This window comes from Podarcis tiliguerta (assembly GCF_965153285.1).
Source record: "Podarcis tiliguerta genome assembly, chromosome: 6".
Taxonomy (NCBI): domain Eukaryota; kingdom Metazoa; phylum Chordata; class Lepidosauria; order Squamata; family Lacertidae; genus Podarcis; species Podarcis tiliguerta.
In genome coordinates, this window is record NC_139539.1 from 54,312,856 (window position 1) to 54,335,949 (window position 23,094).

General features: G+C 40.0%; 1 protein-coding gene across 1 annotated transcript in view; it reads right to left on the bottom strand.

Moving 5' to 3' along the window:
* FAF1 (Fas associated factor 1) overlaps nt 1-23,094 on the bottom strand; it is a 170,040-nt gene that overhangs the window by 116,238 nt on the left and 30,708 nt on the right. Inside the window, exons 5-7 of the mRNA XM_083447860.1 lie at nt 21,699-21,790; nt 21,099-21,190; nt 11,045-11,150 (exon numbers count right to left, since the gene is read on the bottom strand). Coding sequence (XP_083303986.1) covers nt 11,045-11,150; nt 21,099-21,190; nt 21,699-21,790 — 290 coding nt within the window. The remainder of the gene's footprint in view (nt 1-11,044; nt 11,151-21,098; nt 21,191-21,698; nt 21,791-23,094) is intronic.

The window sequence follows — 23,094 nt, forward strand, 5'->3', positions numbered from 1 at the left end:
TTGTTTCAGTTATGTATTAAAAAGTCCATAAGGAATCATGGCTGCACAGATATACCTATACCTTTAACACACCAAACTACACCCAGACATTAGTATATTCTAAGCATCTCAGATCTGTCCCATCCAAACAGATACACATAGTGGGTTCATTACCTGCAAGGTCTCTTTTCTTACCTGCTGTGCAATGTGCTACTGGTCTACAAAATACATTTACTAATATATTCTTGTTCACATGCAGTTGTTGATAAGTAAGATGACTCAGGGCCATGTTCAGAGCCTGTTATGTTCCCTTTTTAGCATGAATTGAATTGATCTTTGAAAAGCACAACTTATCATGTTGAAACGATTTGCTAATTCTCACATTGTGTTTCAGGAGTACAGTTAGGAATTTTTAAAATGTGTGCCTTGGGTATTACTTGATGAGATAGGCATAATATTTCAAAACCGTCCTACAATCTACTCCTTTCGCTAAAAATACTCAGTTCTACAAGTTTAGCTTTCCTAAAGCAAAAAAGAAGTAAAAAGAAAATTTATTCATCTGTTTAAAAAAAAAATTCGATTAAAAATTAACGTTCCATCCAAGTGGTACAACTAAGGGCCAGGATTAAACAATCATAAAGGTGATTCAATAAAGTCAATAAAGTTTATACACTTTGTCTCTCTTGAAGAGCATATCCCATGTCAAATGGTAACCAGCTTTGGAAACTAAAGAGTGACATTCAACTAAGTTTTACTCAGAGTAGAACTACTGAGATTTATGTCCATAACTTTGTCATCTTCATAAATTTTAGTGGGCCGACTGAGTAAAACTTAGCTGAATAACACCCTGACAGATTTCCAAAATTGATTTGTGGTATGGCAATATTGGGGGAAGGGGTGTTCTGCTGTTCAAAGAAAAAAACAAAATTTTCCTTTCTTTTTGGATACAGTCATGGAACATAAAGACTTATCACTGGTAAATTTTAAAAAGGCAATATACAAAATTATATTTTTAAATATTGTTTTATGCCCCTGTGTCCAAGGGGTGGGTGTTGTCATATACTTGTTGAAGCAACTCTTTGCACACAGATCCTAGATGAATGGGAAATAGGCACAAACCAGCTACTTTTAATGTAATTACCCTGCCAGATTCAGCACCAGGATACTGCATGCAAGCCCCATTTGGTTACTATAAATAGTGCTGACCAGCTGTTTGGCATGGTGAGAGGGGGAGAGACTAGACTTAGTCTTGTAAATTCTTTCCTCTCTGCTGAGTAAACTGGTATCTTATTAGGGTACCCACATGCAGTGCTGGCTGGTGGGTGTGAGCACCTATGTAGATTTGGAGTTGGCACAGAGTCTTTGCTGTTAAGGAGCCTTACTTACCCTTACCTGGGTAAGTTGAATGTAGAAAACCCCAGATATTCTTCCAATTACTTTGTGTGCAGATTAGGTCTACTTTTCAATACATTGATTGGCTTATTGCGAATATCTACATTTTCTACAGGTATGGCAAAAGAAGATGAAAAAAATTAAGTTCAAGGTCTGATGCAGTTTTACAAACCAATACAAATCATTTTCTGTCATTGAACGTTATTTCATAAGAACTATTTTATACTGACATCCTAGCACAGTTCAGAGCAACGAAACCAAACAAAAATGATCTCTGATCTACAGAAGCTCCAGTCAATGGCAGGGATCCAATAAAATTATTAGCTATCATCCATGTAGGCACAGCGGGTTTCCAGCTACCATCTTCCCACCAGAGCTACCAACCCCTGATAGTTAGGAGATCCTTTAGTTGCAGCATTCCTTTATACAGGAAGGACTGCACACACAAAAATCCAAATATACCACACACAAAAAAAAAACCCAAAAACACTCTGCACCACAAACAATGTATCAATGGTTTCTGATGTAGTTTATGGAACTTTGTCGATACCACTTTAAGACATTCGTTTTTCATAAGTCTCAAATAATCATATTGTTATTCCCTTTTACCACCACCACCACCTCTAAAGAGTCAATGATGTCATGTAAATTTACTAGATTGATACAGGATAGTAAGTGGCAGGTAGGCTGGTGGCCAAATAAAAAAGATACTTTATCCATGAGTGTAACACATAACGCAATACCCAGTTAATCCAGAATTTCTACCATCCTCCAGTTCTTGACTCACAATGGTCACATGAAAACAAAGTTTAATAATCCAGGTTATGCACCACATGCAGCATGGAGCTGCATGCAGGCAGCCCCTTTTCTGCCACTTCACTCTTCCCATTACATCAGTGGCAAAACAAACCTGAATCTGGCACTTAACCATAGCTTCCCCATTCTGCAAGAATCCAGGACTATAGTTAACGACATTCAAACAAGCCACAATATTAATCCAACTTTATATTCTGTCTTGTTCAGTGCATTAAACCAGGATCTGTGGCTTAATACACAGGTGATTATCAACCTTGGTCTGAAACATTGAGCAAGGTGGCATACAGCATACAATCACCATTCTCCCCCTTCACACATACACCCACTTGGTCTGATCTCTTTATGCACTTTAACAATTTGTTGATGTTCCATCATGTGTTGCACCATGTCAAACGCTGTAATTCAAATGCAACCCCCATGTTCTCTGGCAGAGAATCCTCATCTAAATAGCTTGAGCCTGCATTCAAACTCTCATAGTTCTTGAATCTGCTGGAAAATATGTCTTTAAGAAAAGACATTGAGTTACCAGACTGTCAATGTAGAAGATCAAAACTTTTTAGTAAGGAGTCGCTTTGCGTCACCCTAAACAATTTATTCTCCTTAGGGTCCCTTTGGAAGAAGGTAAAATCCAAAGCTATTCGATGGTTGCATTGACAAATTCCCTACAGATGGGAAACCTTGCCTGAGGATATAAAAGCTCACTAGGCTTTGGGCTTTGTTAGACTAACACTTATCATTCCTGGGAGCACTTTCAGTCCTGCTGAACCTGACTCTAACCTATAGTAGCTACTTAGAACTTGCTGTAGACTGACCTGTTTGAATTTATTGATTTGTTTGAATCATTTATAGCTTGCTTTCCCAGAAACTCAAGAATCCCAGAAACTCAAGAACTTAAGACAGCTTGGCCACAGTGATACATGCTCTGGTAACTTCCCAGATGGGACTGCTGCAATGCGCTCTATGTGGAGCCGCCCTTGAAGACTGTTTGGAAGCTGCAACTAGTGCAAATGCAGCTTCCAAAGATTTGCACCAGTTGTCAATTGCACCAGATTTGCACCAGTTGTCAATTCACCAGTTGTCAATTCACTAAGAGGTGCAATTTAAAGTATTAACCTTGACATAAACAACTTGGGTGCAATTATATGAAGGAGTGCCTCCTCCCATAACCAGCCTCGGTGCTAAGATCAGCAAAGGAGGTTGAACCTTCTGTGGTTTGAGGGGAGGGCCTTCTTTGTGGTGCCCCCCAGACTGTAGAAGGTGCACACTGCACCATCACTGTATGCCTTTGACAACTCATCAAGATGCATCTCTTTACTCTTTTGATTGAGTAAGTGCCTTCTGTTCTTCTGCACTGTTGCTCTGTATTGCTATTTTGTTATTCCTATATTATTTCTATAGTTTGATTTTAGGATTATAATTGTACGCTATGCTTATTTTAATTCTGTCCCCCCAGAAAACCCACCCTAGGACCATTTGGTGAAAGGCACGCTATACAGTAAGTATGAATAATAATTGTCTAAAGATATAATTTGGTGTCACTTAAAGATAGAACAAAAAGTATCTACTGATTTCTAATTGTCCCAGCTCAATTCATAGCCTAACTAGATAGCTCAAAAGTCAAACAAAACAGGGGTGTCTTGCCACAACTTCCTTTCTCAGGGAAGTCATCCTACAGCTGAAAAAGGGAAACCATAGTCCTCCAGATGCTGTTTGGCTCCAAGTCATCAACCCCAGCCAGCATGGCCAATAGTCAGGAGTCAGGGATGATAGGTTCTCCATCCCTGCCCTACACCCTCAGGGCCACTACTACAAAGGAACTGTTCTGAGCCATGTGAAGATTCTGATCCTAATTTAGTGTTCCACAGACTTATAAAAGTGGTTGCACAGAACAACCATTCTCTGGAATTCTATGCACTAACTTCTTATCAGGTGATTATTTCTTTAGCTGAAAATTTGTGGGTTTTGAGGCAGGTGAGGGAGACCTGAACTGCTTTTCTACCCTACTTTATCAAAAAGGTATGACTAACATGCTGGTTAGGTAATGATGGCCATTACTATTCTAAATAATCCATTAAGGCAAATAAATAAAACATTTATTAATATACTGGATATAGACAGGCAAACCTTTACATCCTTTCTATACTAGAAGTACCTGTGGCCATACACAAACCTGAGACAATACCTATCAAATCAGAATGGGGAAGTATTATTTACATGGCCACCACAATGAAGTACCATCATCTAGAAATGCTTCAACTGACTTTTGAGATCTAAATATGACTTGCACATCCCACCTTATCAGCATCACTTCAAATATGAAGACCTATCTGTAAATCCAAGATTGGCTTGATTGCCCCTTTTGCGAAGCAGATGTTGGATCACTGTGAAAAGTTGATGAATCCCATTATTCTTGAAACTTAGTAACACCATGAACCTGCCCCTCTTATCCTGTTAAAGATGTAATTTTGGGAATCCCCTATACCCCAAACTCTTAGCAGCTAGTGAAATAGTTTTGAATGATTTACAGAGTTGTTTTATGGGTGTTTTTGTTCTTTTTAATGATAATTGTATTGCTTTATTCTCTCTGGAAATTGCTTTGAGGGTTTAAAAAAAAACAATCAAGGGCTGTATAAATTTTATGAAATAAACAAAATAAACAGTTCTTGATATAAGAAATAGGCTATGGTGTAAAAATTGGAAGCTTAATGCACCTTCTTCCCCAAATCAAGTCCTCCATCAGCTTTAGTGTTCTAGCCTACCTGGAAAGCAGCTAGAAGAAACAATCTGAAACAAAATCAGCTACCACAGTTTTTTCTGAGTCTTTGCCTCTTAAATAACTCCCTCTCAACCTTAGGTGAGGAACCTAAGAAGCCCGCCAAATGCACTATGATATAAGATGATGAGATGATATAAAAGAGACCTGTCAGTCCTGTTGCTCCAAAGGTGCAGTAACTAGTTAAAGAACATGAAACAGATAATAAGAATAAATGGACAATTTCCCAACAAAACCATGTAACAAATCGGGTCTCACAAGGAATCATATTGGGACCTGTGTTTTTAAACTTGTTCATAAAAGTGCTGGAGTTACGGCCGAGCAGGAAGATCACCAAGTTTGCTGGTGATGCCAAATTGTTCAGGGTGGTAAAAAACAAAGGGGGATTTGTGAGAGCTCCAAAAGGATCTTTCCAAACTTAGCGAATGGGCATTAAAATGGTAAATGCAAATCAATCTAAGCAGGGGGAATCCTAGCTTTGCATAAAAAACTAGTAGGGTTTGAACTGGCAGTTACTGACCAGGAAAGAATGATTGGAGTCATGGTAGATATCTTGATGAAAATGTCAACCCAGTGTGTAGCAGCTGTGAAAAAGGCCAAGTCCATGTTAGGGATCTTTAGAAAGGGATTGAAAACAAAACTGGCAATATCATAATGCTGTTATACAAATCCATGGTGTGGCAATTCTGGCGTGTACAGTTCTTCTCACCTTACTTTAAGAAGAATATTGTAAAGCTGGAAAAGGTACAGAAAAAGGGTGACCAAAATATGTGATTTTTAGTTTAGAAAAAGGGGAGTACGATGGGGGGGTGACATTATAGGCAAGTGTAATATTATGCATGGCATGGGGAAAAGGGATATTGGAAGATACAAGACACACAAAATGAAGTACTGTGGAATTTGCCACCATGGGATGTAGTCACCCAACTTGGCTGACTTTAAAAGGTGTTTAGAAATATTTGCGGAAGATTCAGCTACTAACCATGATGGTTGTGCCCTACTGCCAGGATCATAGATGGCGTGCTTCTGAATACAAGTTGCTGGGGGGGACGGGACACAACTGGGGATAAGGCTGCTTAACTCAGTCCCTGCTTGTGGTTTCCCCTAAGTATCTGATTGGCTACTGAGAGAAGAGGATGCTCAATTAAATGGGCTTCAGTATGATCCAGCAAAGCCTTTCCTGACATTATGGTCTATAATGTGATCTAGACCAACAAAAGACAACACTGATGTTGCTGGATTACATTTATTATCATCCCTGACCACTGGCCATGCTGGCTGGGAGTTGTACCCCAACATCTGGAGAGAACCATGTTGTTCACTTCAGGGCATTATTGAACTAAGTTTTACTCACAGTAGACCCATTAAAATTAATGGATCTAAAACAATCCTGCTCATTAATTTCAGTGGGTGTACTCTTGAGTAAAATTTGGTTGAATGCCATCCCTAGTCTAGACAATCCCTCCCAAGCTGCTCAAATCCCCTTTTGTAACAGGTAATGATGCAGAGATGTGAGTATTCTCTCTCTTGCACATTTTTTTGTTCTCTTATCCTATCAATCCTCTTTGAGCAGCCTGAAAAGAGTTCCAAACCCCTCCACAAGTCAGGAACAAGTAGTAGATTGGATAACTTATATACTATAGGCCTTTCTCTTATATTTACACTTGAAGTTGCCCCTGATGACCTGACTTAGAATGGTTCATCTTAAGACTTTCCATTTTCTATATTCCTAAATTTGGACCAGCTGCTACAGGGTGTGACATCTCTTTCTCAAGCCCTAGTCTATGTTTCATGGACACCAGACTTTCAGATTATCTAGCTCAACTGCAGCTTACATTATTAATTCTTAAAAGCAGCTGAAAATCACAAGCTGAAACACTTTTAAAATGAATTAAACTGATTTCTATATGCTTGTTTCCCTTACTATTGTTTCCCGTAATATTCAGAGGCTAAAATAACTTAAAAGAAAAAGATGCTCCAGTTTGACATAAATCAGAACTTCTGTTTTGACATGCTTTTAAGTATTGCTGCTTTGAGTTTTAATCCTAAACCAGAAAGTCAGTGTGGTATGTTCATATAAAACAAATAATTTAGTTTTAGAGAAATCCCATTATGATACCCAGTATGAATATTTGTAATTTAAAAAACAAACCACCACCACCAAGGAAGCAGGTTCACTGTATGGAGCTTCTGAATACAAAATAAACTGAACATCACAACTTTGTTTCATGAAATTTTGCTCTGATAGGAAATGGTGATTTTCAATAACTCCCATGTGTTCAGATGGAGAATGATTCAAAGTATAGTGCTCTACTCCACACAGTTGTACCAATATATCCTTCTACGGTGCTAATTCCTGTGCCCCATTCTATCTTCTGCCATATAGCAAGAGAAAAGCATAGGACCAGGTGCCAGACATACAGCAGTGATTCAAATGTTACCTTGTGCTTTGTTACAAGGGATGGAGAGAGCAGCTGCCTATGCGCTACTGCAACACTAACATGTTTATATGCCGAAACTTAAATTGTGTATCTATCCTATTGCAAGTGTTAAGCATTTTAAAAAAAAACACTTATGAAATGGAAACATAGAACTCATAAATTACAAATAGATATGCGTTTCATCATCCTCACATTGTTTCACCCTAAATAAATCTGAAACTTGTGACAAAGATCATTTTGTCAAATAGGCCAACGTGGAATCATTGTTTCCAAATTTTGACTCCTACTTTCTCGCCCACTTCATTTTCCACAGCTCTGTGGCAGAGCATCTCCTCTGCGTGCAGAAGATCCCAGGTCCAATCCCTGACATTTCCAAGAAGGGCTGGGAAAGGCCCCCACCTGAACCCCTGGACAGCTGCTGCCAGTTAGTGTAGACAATACTGGCTTAGATGGACCAATGATCTGACACAATGAAAGACAGTTCCCTACGGTCCCAGTTTTAGAGATCCTGCATTAACTGATGTTTTATTTCAGCACCATGAACTGCTAATTAAATCTTATATCAGAGGAGGGATATATAAAACAATTTAACACACACTACATCTTGCCATTCTGAAATTTACTGGGAGAAGACAACCCAAATAAAACATGTGTTTTTGTCAACCCCATCTATATTCTAAGACTGTCTATGCAGCCGGAATGCACAGTTAAAAGACCTCCAGTCAACATAAGACTTTAATTTTCAGATAGGCTGGTCTCGTACCTAAATTCAGGACCAGCATAGGCTCTTCAGTCTACCAGTGCATAAAGTTACCATAGTGTCACCTTGCATCACACTCATTCTTAAAAACAGACTCTTTCTCTTGAACCATAGTGCCAAACTGGGAGCAGAAGGAACTCTCGTGCAAATGTTTCTTGATTTTTTTTTTAGCCACTCTCTTACCAGGATTTCAATTTCAATTCATTTGTTTCTTTGTCACTCTTCAATGTACATTCCAAAAGGAAATCAAAGTGCCTGAAACTAGGGGAGGAATATAAATTCATGTCTACCAATCTAACAGATTTATCATTAGCTCACTACAAAAATATTCATGACCCTACTTAGTATGGAAAAATAAATTTAAAAAGTATTGCTTGCCAGTCATTCAGGCATTAAAATACTCCTAAATATTCCAAGTAACTGAGTCTGGAGAGACAGTTGCATCCAATAGTTGTCTTGAGGCCTGAAACATTCCTAGAATGTTAAGTATTTCCTTTAATAATTGATGTAGACATTTTGAATCTTTCTGCATAGGATATCAGGTGTGAGTAGATTGCATTAACACTGCTTAAACATTTCAACTTGTCAGTATGGCCAACTCGATTTCTGAAATATTTGCAGTATTTTCCCATCGAAACAGTAATAAAGGTAAAATAAATATATGCCACTGCTTTATAATCACTGAACATTAATGAATATTTTATGTCTTTTTAAATCTCCCTGTTTAATTTTAAAGGGTGAAATTAAGTCTCCTTCACGCAATATGCCAATTATCTGAAAATCAAACAATAACTCAGCCATTATACTCCTTTTTGTTAATATACGGGAAGCTAATTTGAAAACACGGGATAGCATTTTTAGAGAATAATTGAATAGTCCTTCCTGCCCTCTGGTGGCCAACAACTGCAATTTGCACACGTTCAATTACTGCCGTATAACAAAGTATATGTAAACTTGTGATATTTTTTAAAAACCCACATTTGAATGGAAACAGAGGAAATGACAAATTTACCAGTAACAACTTCAGATAATAATGTTTTAAATAATTAACACTTCCTTTCACAGAAGGCAACTGATTCTGTTTAACTGCTAATGCGCAAAATGTTAATTCAAATTTTTGAGCTGAAATGCAAAATAGAAGTCTACAGTTTAGATCTCTTTTGCACACAACCACGATGTTCATTAAAAAGAAAAGAAAAACAGCCTGCTTCATTCCACAACACAAATTGCTTTTTGAGATTCTTCACTATAGGAAGCAGTTTAGCATGCAGCACTGGGATGGGGTGTTTTCCAAAAAGGGAATGCCTCTGAGCATCATACTGCTATTTTCAGCAGTACATCAATTAATTCCTAACCTTTACTTGGCTTCTTATGAGCAAAACCTCTCTCTGTATGAATGCTGCTTTATTCAATGAGGCACTCCCCAACTAATGTGAACATCCTCAATTGGTCAAATAAAATGTGATCAAGTCAGATCTAGAACCTGATTCTTGCACTCATCACACATTCTGCTGAAATTAATGTGATCTTGACAGACAGTAGATTTGGGGATTTCATCTTAAAGACCCCACATTTTAATCCTTGTTAGCACTGAACAATTTCATTTGGCATGTAGGAATGTCAGACAATGCTACAATTGTCAGAGGTGGACAACAAACACAACAGATCTAATCTAATTGTTTTCTTAATTCACTGGAACCCCAAATTTAGTTTATTTGCAAGGCCACTGTTCATCACAAGCAGTTGCTACAATGTACTGAAGGCAATGTGATAGGATGCAAGCATTCAGACCTATTACATGATATTGTAGGGTCCTTCAAGGCCAATAAAAACCAATTCGATTATTCATTTGTAACTTGCTTGCTTCTAACTGAAGCTAAAAACAATATTAATTAATGCATTCTGAACTGACACACACAGTTCCACATACAAGGTTTGATTGCCTACATTCTTAAAGTTTCTCAGAGTCAAAAAGTTGATGTTAAAACAGCAGAGGTTTGCTTTTAGTATTATAAGCACTAGTGCTAAAATCAACCCAAAATAAGAAACCGTGGAAAAGCTGCTAACGTCCAAGCATCATGCATGGAGGTCTGTGCATACATAGAAGAGTCTTTAGAGTTGTTCCATTAATGCCTTCAGGAAGGCATTGATGTATACAAAGTGATCTGTGTTTAAAGGTGTTTGGCTTAATATCACAAGAAAATATTCAAGAGAAACACTTGATTTTGAACTGGATAGAATAACGCATTGCAAATGGGTCGCGATAAGCACAAAAAAACAGCGGAGCAAGTTATTTGATTTTAATATACAATGTTATGGAACAGACAGGGATTTCAACTTTTAAAATAGAGGGCAATGTCTATTTTCGGAAGTATATCTGCCTTTCAAGGATCAATCAGCAAGGGACTGTTCTTTGCAACATCACCCCTTGCTGGCTGCTTTACAGAATAACAGTGATATCATTTTTAAAAAGACACCACTTCTCTGCCATTCCACTCACAGCCAAGATGACACAACACAATGGCAGTGTGTTTGACACAAGGAATATACAGGAAAACACAGTAGTATATAATCAAGAAAGAAAGCAGGGGGAGCCTAACTAGACAACACTAGTTCATCTCTGGCAATGCATTTTGCTACTAAAATGCAACATGGAACAAATACACGACTGCTTTGGGCTAAAATTAATGCAAATTTTATATGTAGGTCACACCATCTGATGTACCTACAGTAATCTTTCATCATCCAGTTAATTAAAAGCTAAAAACTTAATAACGAAACACGAAAGGAAGTCTGCAGCCTGAATACATAAGCCCTCTTTAACAAAGCTGACATTAGTTATAATGAGCTACATTTATTCTTCAGCTGTGAGACAGAACTCACCTCCTGAATGGTACTGCTTCCTGAGAAGTTGAGGTTGTACTCCCGCTGGACTTCTCGATGGGTGACGATCAGCATGAAGTTTTGATTTAATGATTCCTGCAGGGCACTGAAAGGGTTGAAAGAAAAACAAGAAAATCAGGAGTGAGCATGTTCTAGCTTGCTTTACATTTAGCTGCGAAAACCCCAGGAGTACCCTAAACTCAGCAGAGACAAGCCCAGGCACAATGTTATCATCGCTTTCTTTTTTACTCCTAAAGGCAAGGAAGCATGCAGCAAATAACCAAGGGGGCTAACCTGTTAACTCCTTCTCTCCTAAGGTGGCTGAAGCGCCTAAGGCTACATTTTAACTCCTTAGAATTTTCACAACTCAACTGCTATTGCCACAGTGTTCAGCTATATTTAACCATATACACATTTATTGATACTGATATGTTAAAACTATATCCTCCAAAACGATGCCTAAATACAAACACAGATTACAAACACGTATACACATAATTTTTATTAAAGAAAATAAATATATGCATATATAAACACTTTATTTTATTTCTAATTTTGGCGCATTGCCTTTTTGGCAGTTTTGCCTAAGATGATGTACCATCTTAATGTGTTCTGATGTTAACCTTACAGCAAGTTGTAGACGATGGCTGTGGGTGTGCAAACACACACACGGGGGGCATGCATGACCATATTTTTCAGCAGACTTAGCAGAGGTTAACAATCACTGCTAAAGTAGACTTTTCATGACACCAATGGGCAGTGTTCGAAACTCCCATTGTTCTAGGAGCATTTTGCGACAGAGAATTTCATTAGTGTGAGCAGTTTCTGAGCTCTGGGCGCAGTACTGCACTTAAGATTTCAGATTAAAACTGCAGAGTGGAAGGAAAAGAGGATCTTTTTCTGTGTCTCCACTTCCATCTACTCTCTGAAGACTGGAGAAGAAACCCTCTTAAGAAGACTGGGGGGTGGGCAGGGGAAGGGTTAGACCATGTGAAAAATGAACTGCAGATCATTCATTTTCAGCTTTGCATTCTTGCTATAAAAAAGCGCGCCTAGACATTCAGTTGTTGTGTAGGTTTTTTAAGGTGCCATTTAGCTCCTAGTTTTCATATCTCAGTTTCTAACACTACCAGTGGGAAATGTTAACAAATACTTGCATTTACTAGTAAATCTCAAGAAACACTGTCAAATGACCAAATCCCATTCCCATTTTCATAGATTACTAGTTACTGCAGATGTTTACCAAGGTAGGCTAATTGGCGAAATGAATTCTTTTCAGGCTTAAAATTTTATCTCAACTACTGCATCTTCATTAACCATTTCCAAATGTACATGGTTCCAAATGTACATGGTCCATTTCCATTTACATGGTTAATCTGTACCAGAAGCTAGACCCTAAGGCAGAGAATGGACTATCAGTGCTTAATTTATATATTTAGAACATTTATAAACTGCTTCATCCAAAAGACAAACAACTACCTCTCCACATGGTGTAGAAAGTCAAATTATAGATAAAACAACTAAGATCCATACATAAGACCACCATCATTAAAAGCAAAGATAAAATCAATAAAACTTTTAAAACACATATAGGTAAGTAAATCATGTGTCTGGATAGGCTTGCCGAAACAGAAAAGTTTTCAGCAGATGTCTAATGCAGGCACCCCCAAACTCGGCCCTCCAGATGTTTTGGGACTACAACCCCCATCATCCCTAGCTAACAGGTCCCCTAACAGGTCAGGGATGATGGGAATTGTAGTCCCAAAACATCTGGAGGCCGAGTTTGGGGATGCCTGGTCTAATACTTGCTTTGGCTCATTTTCTTTCCTTATAGGGCTAGACAGCATGTCCCCTTTGGGCAGATATAAAGCACATGAGAATGGCAAAAAGTGTTTATTCATCAATGGACTGCAAGACTGCAGCATTCAGGATCGGGCCACACATGCTGGTGAGTGCATCATATTGTCTTGAACCGCCTTGCACAGATTCAAACCAGCTTCAGGCCCCAGTTTATGAAGTTGACTTGTTTCCACTAACCATAGTTACAATTAACCACTGTTTGGGGTTTGGGACAACACACTAAACTGTAGTTACTCCAAAAAAAAAAAGTAAAAGCTTCTGACCACCTCCTTGTGGCAGGTCTGGAGGTGGAGGAGACAACTTCAAGAGCCTGAAGGGAAACTGGCTCATTCTCTAACACTAAAGCATAGGATAGAAAAGTGTGGTATACAGTGGTTCCACCAGCAAAATGTATTTGAAGTTCACCATAATAAATCCTCCAACTTCACCAGGATTCTCTGCTGGTGTAAAGCTAGACAATAATTGGTCTTTCTTTAATTAATTAAATCAACATGTATTATGCTGGTTAGAGGACAAATTAGATTATACTGTAATTTGTCCAAGTGAGAACTCAGCATTAGAGGAAGTGCCTTGCCTAATGAATGCATAGTGAGCATCACTGATTTAACTCTAATAAAACTACCCATTAAAATACTTTCAGAGTGGCAAAAAAAAAAGCAGCAACCACTTTTTGACCAGCTTGTACTATATATTTGTTATAAGTACTTAGAACAATATTAAGAATTAATATTATTCTGCATGATTATAGCAAGGAAGAAGCAAAAATGTACATCTTAGTAGAATGGGTTTATTGTACACAATTTTAAATTGGGAAGTACTTTATGGGAAATTCCACTCATTTCTTATCTGTTATTTTGACACTTATTTTGATCATATCCAACACAAATGATGCACATGTAAAAGCAGGTTTCCATAAGGATTTCCTTTTTGAATAATAAGCTATACATTGCAAAAGGGATAAATTACATGAACAGTTCTCAGCACTAAATCTTTACATCTTGGTTCCACATAGACTGGAAATATACATTGCTGCTTATATGATCACCTGTTAGGAAAGCAGGGAGGCAGTTTCTTTACTTAAATTATTCCACTTCAGGAATCCAGATCCCCTTTCTTTCCCCTACTTCTCTTTCCATTCCAATGCTGTCAAGCATCATTTTGATATCTAGACATTGCTCTAAGACAGTGATGAACACCCCACTGATAGCTACACATATATCTGCATGGCTCTGTTACATATCCATAGTTTGATACATATGGTATAAACATTTGTTGCCTTAGCCCAAACCTGCTGCAGCTCAAGGGACTCAAGATTACATTTTTAAAAGTAAGAATTCTACAAGATTTTGGAAATGCAGGATACAGCTGTAAACATCCCTTCATTCACATGCAACCACATTTTGAGAAGTACTCAAGTGTTCAGCTTCTCAGACAACAAGGTATGACCCAATGGACACTGGAAAAGCCAGGCACTTAAGGCCCAACTAGACATGGCAGTATTTGTACCCATGCAATTGATGTAAAATGGCAGATATGAGAAACAGTCTTGGAAACCTGGACAATGGAGGAGAGGAGAGAGACACAGACACAGACACAGACACAGACACAGACACAGAGAGACTGTCCCTCTGCCACAATCCTAACAAAAGGCTAAAACAAATGGAATACTTCATTTGGTCAGGGCCTTTGGTCAGGGCACAGCCTGTCTCCCTCCTTTGGCAATCTTCACAGAACTTTAGCCTAATGGTTGCCATCATTTTGAGTTGAATTAATTTTATAATGGAATGATTTTAGAATGTTGTACTATTTTATTGTTGTTAGCCGCCCTGAGCCCGGCTTCGGCTGGGGAGGGCAGGATATAAATAAAATTTATTATTATTATTTATTATTTGAAGCTTCAGAAAGGAAATTTTTGTTGGTACCAGACAGGAACAGAAACTCTTTTTAGCAAAGTGAGAAAGGCTGGGATACAATGTAGCCAACAAATGCACTGGTTACCAATTATCTTCCAGAACCAATTCAAGGTGTGATTTTTATCTTTAAAGCCCTTCAGAGCTTGGGACTCCCACATATCTAATAGGCTGGTATAAGGAGATGCAGCCTAATTGTTGCCTATGTTATTGGGCACACTTCCTGTATCATATGTCTGTACATGCAAAGTTGAGGTCATTGCACCAAGGAATGCGACCTTTACTGTAACTTATCTGAGGCTCCAGAATTATCTCCCCATGGGGGTTCTGAGCTGCTCCGGTCTTTTAACTTTTCAGAGAGGGCATAAAGCCTCATTTCCCCCAAAGATGTATGGTATCTCCGTGGACAGAGTGGCTGTCTGTTGCTAATTCTGTAACAGTATTACAGATATATCTGTTTTTCTGTACACCTCAAGCCCAGAGCAGCTCACTCCATCTCCTTCTCCATAATGCCTCACACATTCCCTGACACACCAGTCACTACATACATTACTATGTAATTCAGATTGTGCTGTAAATCTCATCAAATTCAATGAAGCTTACACTATACAGTAAGTGGGTGTAGGTTTGCAGCCCAAAAAAGCAAGAGTATTTCACTTCAGCTGCTGATAAAAATAAGGAAAAAAGCAGTAAGTCAGTTTAATTTTTCCATGGTTATCCTACAGCTAAAGCAGCTTACCTTTAGATGTAATATAACACCCATCATCCCTGGCTATGCAGGTTAAGGCTAATGTGAGTTGGAGTTCAACAATAAATGGGAGGGCAGCAGGTAAGCCAATATTATAACTACCGTATTTTTCGCTCTATTGGACGCAGTTTTTCCCCTCCAAAAATTGAGGGTAAATGTGTGTGCGTCCTATGGAGCGAATGCAGGCTTGTGCCATAGCCGCGCGCAACCCCTCTGGCAGGGAGAGGCTGCACGGGGCTATGGCTTCTTTAGCCCTGTGCAGCGTCAAGGAGAGGCTGCATGGGGCTAAAGGGGAAGGCAAAACAGCGAGCGGGATCCATCCCGCTCGCTGCCTTGCCTTCTTCCATAGCTGCGCGCAACCCCTCCGGCAAGGAGAGGCTGCACGGGTCTATGGCTTCTTTAGCCCCACGCAGCCTCTCCCGGGAGGGGCTGAAGGGGAAGGCAAAACAGCGAGCGGGATCCATCCCGCTCGCTGCCTTGCCTTCTTCCATAGCTGCGCGCAGCCCCTCTGCAAGGAGAGGCTGCACGGGGCTATGGATTCTTTAGCCCTGTGCAGCGTCTCCCGGCTAGGAGAGGCTGCACGGGGCTAAAGGGGAAGGCAAAACAGCGAGCGGGATCCATCCCGCTCGCTGCCTTGCCTTCTTCCATAGCTGCGCGCAGCCCCTCTGCAAGGAGAGGCTGCACGGGGCTATGGATTCTTTAGCCCTGTGCAGCGTCTCCCGGCTAGGAGAGGCTGCACGGGGCTAAAGGGGAAGGCAAAACAGCGAGCGGGATCCATCCCGCTCGCTGCCTTGCCTTCTTCCATAGCTGCGCGCAGCCCCTCTGCAAGGAGAGGCTGCACGGGGCTATGGCTTCTTTAGCCCCACGGAGCCTCTCCCAGGAGGTAGAGGCTGCACGGGGCTAAGGGGGAAGGCAAAACAGCGAGCGGGATCCATCCCGCTCGCTGCTTTGGCTTGTTCCATAGCTGCCCGCAACCCCTCTGGCAGGGAGAGGTTGTGTGCAGCCTGTACGCTGCTCTTTGGGGCTGGGGGGGGAAAAATATTTTTTTCTTGATTCCCCCCCCCCCAAAACTGGGTGCGCCCTATGGTCCGGTGCGCCCAATGGTGCGAAAAATACGGTATATTTTGATTCAGGTGTGTTCTTTCATGGTTTTCACTGTACAAAAGGGAATTTTTCTGCATGATCATGATTATGAGGAAACTGGAATACATACAGAAAATCTAAGTTGGCTTTTTATTAGTATTATTATTTTCAAGGGTAGCATATTTAGATATTGATGTTATAGTTCCAGATGTTCCTAATATACTTTGGAAAATTCTCACCTATTTCAGTGCTTGGGAATAGCATCTAATCTCAATTGTTTTGGCTATTTAGTAGATAAATCTGTCTCTGAAAATAAAACAATGTTTTCAGAATCAGCATGATTGGGACAATGACTTGCCACCTCCATTATTCTAGGTTCTGCTCCACAAAGGCTCTTCATGAATTTCAGAACAAAAAATATTCATTATTCATATCGATTCATTTTTCCCTTCAAACATCTAAATTTTAACAAAATATCATGACACATAATGATCAACATTTCTATTGCAAACATACCGATTTATACAAGCTCGTGTCAACAGACATCCAAATTTACTATAATTACAGTTTATTTACACTAAAACAAAATATGAGCTTGGTATGTAAATGTAATGTTTGTTGTAGCTAATGCAGCAGGAGATGGCAGATTAGTCTCAAACATCAATCAGTCAGAAAATCTGGCTAGTATGATAAATGAGAAGGGTTTCTGCTTGTTTACATTTTTAAACTTTGAGATTTTCTAAACTGTCTCATAAAAAGCCTGAAATAAAAAAAAACTTTAAAGTGTACAGTCACTAAAACGTGTGCTGCTCAATCTTATACATATCTACTCCGAAGTAAGTACCACTGGAATGCTCCAACTACCGCACAATTGCACTCATTTCACACGCTAGCAAGGTTATGCTTAAAATTCTTCAAGGAAGGCTTAAGAAGTATGTGGACCGAGAACTCCCAGAAGTGCAAGCTGGATTTCGAAGAGGTAGAGGAACCAGAGACCAAATTGCAAACATGCGCTGGATTATGGAGAAAGCTAGAGAGTTCCAGAAATACATCTACTTGTACTTCATTGACTATGCAAAAGCCTTTGACTGTGTCGACCACAGCAAACTATGGCAAGTTCTTAAAGAAATGGGAGTGCCTGATCACCTCATCTGTCTCCTGAGAAATCTCTATGTGGGACAAGAAGCTACAGTTAGAACTGGATATGGAACAGCTGATGGGTTCAAAATTGGGAAAGGAGTACGACAAGGCTGTATATTGTCTCCCTGCTTATTTAACTTATATGCAGAATTCATCATGCAAAAGGCTGGGCTGGATGAATCCCTAGCCGGAGTTAAGATTGCCGGAAGAAATATCAACAACCTCAGATATGCAGATGACACAACCTTGATGGCAGAAAGTGAGGAGGAATTAAAGAACCTTTTATTGAGAGTGAAAACAGGAGAGCGCAAAATATGGTCTGAAGCTCAACATCAAAAAAACGAAGATCATGGCCACTGGTCCCATCACCTCCTGGCAAATAGAAGGGGAAGAAATGGAGGCAGTGGGAGATTTTACTTTCTTGGGCTTCATGATCACTGCAGATGGTGACAGCAGCCACAAAATTAAAAGACACCTGCTTCTTGGGAGAAAAGCAATGACAAACCTAGACAGCATCTTAAAAAGTAGACACATCACCTTGACAACAAAGGTCCGTATAGTAAAGGCTATGGTTTTCCCAGTAGTGATGTATGGAAGTGAAAGCTGGACCATAAAGAAGGCTGATCGACGAAGAATTGATGCTTTTGAATTCTGGTGCTGGAGGAGACTCTTGAGAGTCCCATGGACTGCAAGAAGATCAAACCTATCCATTCTGAAGGAAATCAGCCCTGGGTGCTCACTGGAAGGACAGATCCTGAAGCTGAGGCTCCAATACTTTGGCCACCTCATGAGAAGAGAAGACTCCCTGGAAAAGACCCTGATGTTGGGAAAGATGGAGGGCACAAGGAGAAGAGGACGACAGAGGACGAGATGGTTGGATAGTGTTCTCGAAGCTACAAACATGAGTTTGACCAAACTGCGGGAGGCAGTGGAAGACAGGAGTGCCTGGCGTGCTCTGGTCCATGGGGTCACGAAGAGTCGGACACGACTAAACGACTAAACAACAAAAGTACCACTGATTTCAATGTCAAATTGCCATGATGACTTTTTCAGAACAACTTTCCCCGAGATTATGTAGCGTAGTGCACAGGGCTGCCATACATCCAGGATTTCCCAGATATATCTGGGATTCATCCATCGGAAATAGTGTCTGGGTGGAATTTCCAAAATTCGGTAAAATGTCAGCTGTATGGCAAACTATGTCAGAAGTGTTGATTTTTTTGGTGAATTTCCTTAAAAATAGCTCAAAAATTTCATTTTTGGGGAGGTTTTGCAAAAAAAAAAGAAAGCTCAACAACTTTGCCAAAAATAGCTCAATGGTTTTGTGTCCGGATTTTCACTATTTGAAATATGGCAACTCTAGTAGTAGGTACTGACCATCCTCCTCAAAATTTAAGGTGGCAATTCATATCCCCAGCTAAGGGGGGGATATCAGCTTAGGGGGGAAATGTTGGAAGGTTTGAACAAATGAAAAGGTTGTTCAGTGCCAGGCAAAAGACATAAAATTTAGCACCAGACAGTCCTGCACAACTGTGAAGGTCCCCTCTCCAGTGACCACCTATCTAACTTTAGAAACAGGGAATGAGGGCTCAAAGGAGGACCTCTGAAGAGGTTCACAGCATTCAGCCAAGCTCATGAGGAGGAAGGTGGTCCTTATCTACCCAACTTCCAAGGCACTTAAGGCTTTTAAAAAAGGTAAGCACAAGCACTGTGAACAGTGCCTGAAAACAGATCAGTAGCCAGCATAGCAGCTAACGAAGGACAGGATTGTGTTCCCTTCAACCGATCCCACTTAGCAGTCTAGCAGCAAACTTTCGAAGTAACTGGAATTTCCAAAGAGACTTCAGAGACAGCTCCACATACAACACCTTGAAGTAGTTCATGGATAGCCAATGTTGTTAGACTATAATACTCATCAGCCCTGTCCACTGAACATGCTGTCTGGGGCCAAGGGGGTGCGGACCCCGACAACATATGGAGGACACCATGCTGTTCTCCAATCCCGATTGAATCCCAATTCTGTCTTCTTCAGCTAGCCATTGTATGCAAAGATCTTTCACCTGTACATAGAAGGGAAAGAACTGACACCATTCCTAAGATGGTGGTCTGTTTCTATTTAACTGCACTCTTGTATGTGCAGACACTTGCACATTAGTAGCTGTGTTATAGGTCAGTACTTAAAAATAAATTCTCATATGTTGTGAACAGCACTCACATTTTATTTTGTGGTTCCAATTGCTAATAACTGAGGTGTTCAACTGAAAATACAACTGATTTGTAATCTACATGCTGTTCAAGTTATTCACACCCATAAGCACAGGAACCAACTTCTAGGTGATGAGGTCCCTCCGCCTCCCCCCCCCAATAAAATATTTAAGGGGGCTGCCCCCTCCCAAGTTTAGGGGCATTGCAATTCAAATGGTGTATGTGTGCCATGTCTTGGGTTCATTTTTTCAGGTGGGGCTTATCTGCCCCCCCCCCCAATAATTCATTCAACTTTCATTCACCCTTGCCCATAAGTTATCTACGTTGGGGAAATGATAGATATGGCTTGAAGGAACCATAAAATAATCTTGGCTGATCTCCCACTCTACAGGATGATTCCTGTTCATATTATATTCATTCTACACATCAAGAACACCTACCCACCAATTTTAATTACCCAGATTAAAGTGTGCCAAGAACAAGAATTTTAAAATCTATTAACAAATATCTTTGAAGAAATTGGACAGAAAAAATATCTCCCTTCTGGCTTCTTACCTTAAAGGTAAAGGTAAAGGGATCCCTGACCGTTAGGTCCAGCCGTGGACAACTCTGGGGTTGCGGCGCTCATCTCGCTTTATTGGCCGAGGGAGCCAGCGTACAGCTTCCAGATGATGTGGCCAGCATGACTAAGCTGCTTCTGGCGAACCAGAGCAGCACACGGAAATGCCGTTTACCTTCCTGCTGGAGTGGTACCTATTTATCTACTTGCACTTTGACATGCTTTTGAACTGCTAGGTTGGCAGAAGCAGGGACCGAGCAAAGGGAGCTCACCCCATCACAGGGATTCGAACCGCCGACCTTCTGATCGGCAAGCCCTAGGCTCTGTGGTTTAGACCACAGCGCCACCTGCATCCCATTCATTTATTACCTTACCTTCACATAAATGTTTACTACGGGGAGAAGTGAGCACAAAGTCAAGTATTAATATTATTTTTAAACAAAAGGCAACGGAAGTCTAACTCTGATTTGGCAACATTGTTAATGCAAACCCCTCACATGCTGTGCTATTTTACTACGCTCAAACGTATTTTAAAAAATTGTATCTTACCCAGGCATACTTGATGAGGAGGGTGGTGGCAAATCAGGCGTTAGGACATAGAGGCTGTTGTTTTTTGGCAAGTGTAGAGTTTTTAGAACAGTCTATAGGGAAAAAAACATTGGAAATTAGAAACATTTTGCATCAGGTACCCTCACCTTAAAGCAAGGGCCATTTTGGTTTATCTATAAATGAATCATCATCAATCATGTCTGTGTTTTTCTAAAAAAATAACAAGTGTGCCAGTGGTGGCATGGGGGTAGAAGTATCAGGACCTTGAGACAGGAGCAGAGATTTTCCCACTTTATCCCTTCCTTCAGTTCTAATAGAGAATTGCCCCTTCCCATTTGCTCTTAGTCCCAGAAAGAAAGTTCCCAAAGATGCCAGTAGCTGCATGTGATGTATTCAGCACCATATCTAGTTTGGCCCTAAATATGTTTCACTGCAATAATCAAGTTATTAGAATAATCCCACCTTCCTAACCCCAGGAGCTCAAGGTGTACAGGATTCTCCCAATTCCTATTTTTTCTTCACAGCAACTATATGAAGTAGGTTAACTTGAGTGTAGCAGAAAGCCCAGCATTTGATTCTGGGACAAATATAGGAACTTACACTGTCATCTACGTCTCCAGATTTCCAGCCTTTTAGCAACATTTTTGATGAAGGAATCTGAAGCTCATTTTCTAAAATGTGTTTGATCTCTCCTGCAAAACAAAAGTATTGTCCATATTTATGTTTTTTCGGCATTCATCTTTAGTAAACATTGGCAAAAAGAAAAGTTACTAGGCCTGAGAAGCCCAATCATTCCATACTGTTACTGTAGTTTCAACATTACTGAAGAATTTAATAAGACACAAATCTAGAGGTAACATTCTCTCTCTCTCTCTCTCTCAGTGTATATAATAGATAAAACAATAGAATGTTAAAATACTATTTAGGATAAATTCTAAATCATCAAAGCAATAATAACTATCAAAACCTTAATATATGCCAAAAACAAATACTATCATTTTATGCCACAAATATTTATTGGCTTTAAAATTATTTGTTTTTCCAATGTCAGAAAAGATAGATACAGTGAACCCAAATGGCATACAATGAATGACAACGAAGTGCATAATTTTTGTTGTATGGGATATATAGTTCACATGCAACCCTTCAACTCCTATTGATTTTTAATATGTCAGTCAGTACTTTTGCTTGTAAGTACTGCTTAAGTATATGTTAAAAGTTCACAAAGATTAAGATCAAAATACTATCACTCATTTACCATCTTATAAAGCAGACGTGAGGAACCTGAGGTTCAGGGGCCAAATACAACCCTTCTATCTGGCCCTCAGACCTCTCCCTAGACCATGCACCGCCTTCTTGGGCCAAACACCTCTTCCTGACACCATACCAGACACTAGCCATTCTCCATGCCCTCCTCAAGATCTTTTGCCTGGCTAGAATCTGCACTTGCAACTGTGAAAAATGCCCCTTGCTGGTCTGGAGAGGAGAGTGAGGAGCTGGAGAGATGTATGTATAAGTGTAGATAAAGCTTTGGTTTTTGCAAGGTTGGAACGTAGCAGCACAGCTCCTCCCACCACTGGCAAGTGGTTTCTCATGAAGAAAAGGTTCCCCATCCCTATTATAGGGAAAATAATAGGTTGTTTTACAAGGGAATGAACTAAAGGTCTATTTAGCCAAATTCTGTCCACACAGGCAAGCAACAACAAGGTGCCTGTTAATGGCTTTTCCTAGGTCACCTGCTTCAAACCTTTACAACTCAGGTGCCAGGACTGAACTCTACAGCTATGAAAAAGCCTTTCTCTACATCACTTGGCCCCCTCCAATGTCACTGCAGAAACAGTTTCCCATTGCCTATTACTGCCATCAATGGGGTCAAAATATTTCCGCAATTGAGAAATCTTATCTATCTCTGTGAACAGCACTGCGGATTTCAAATGTACAGATGTTTGGCAGATACCAAGATAGAAAAACAACCATCTCCTTAACAGTCTTTGTA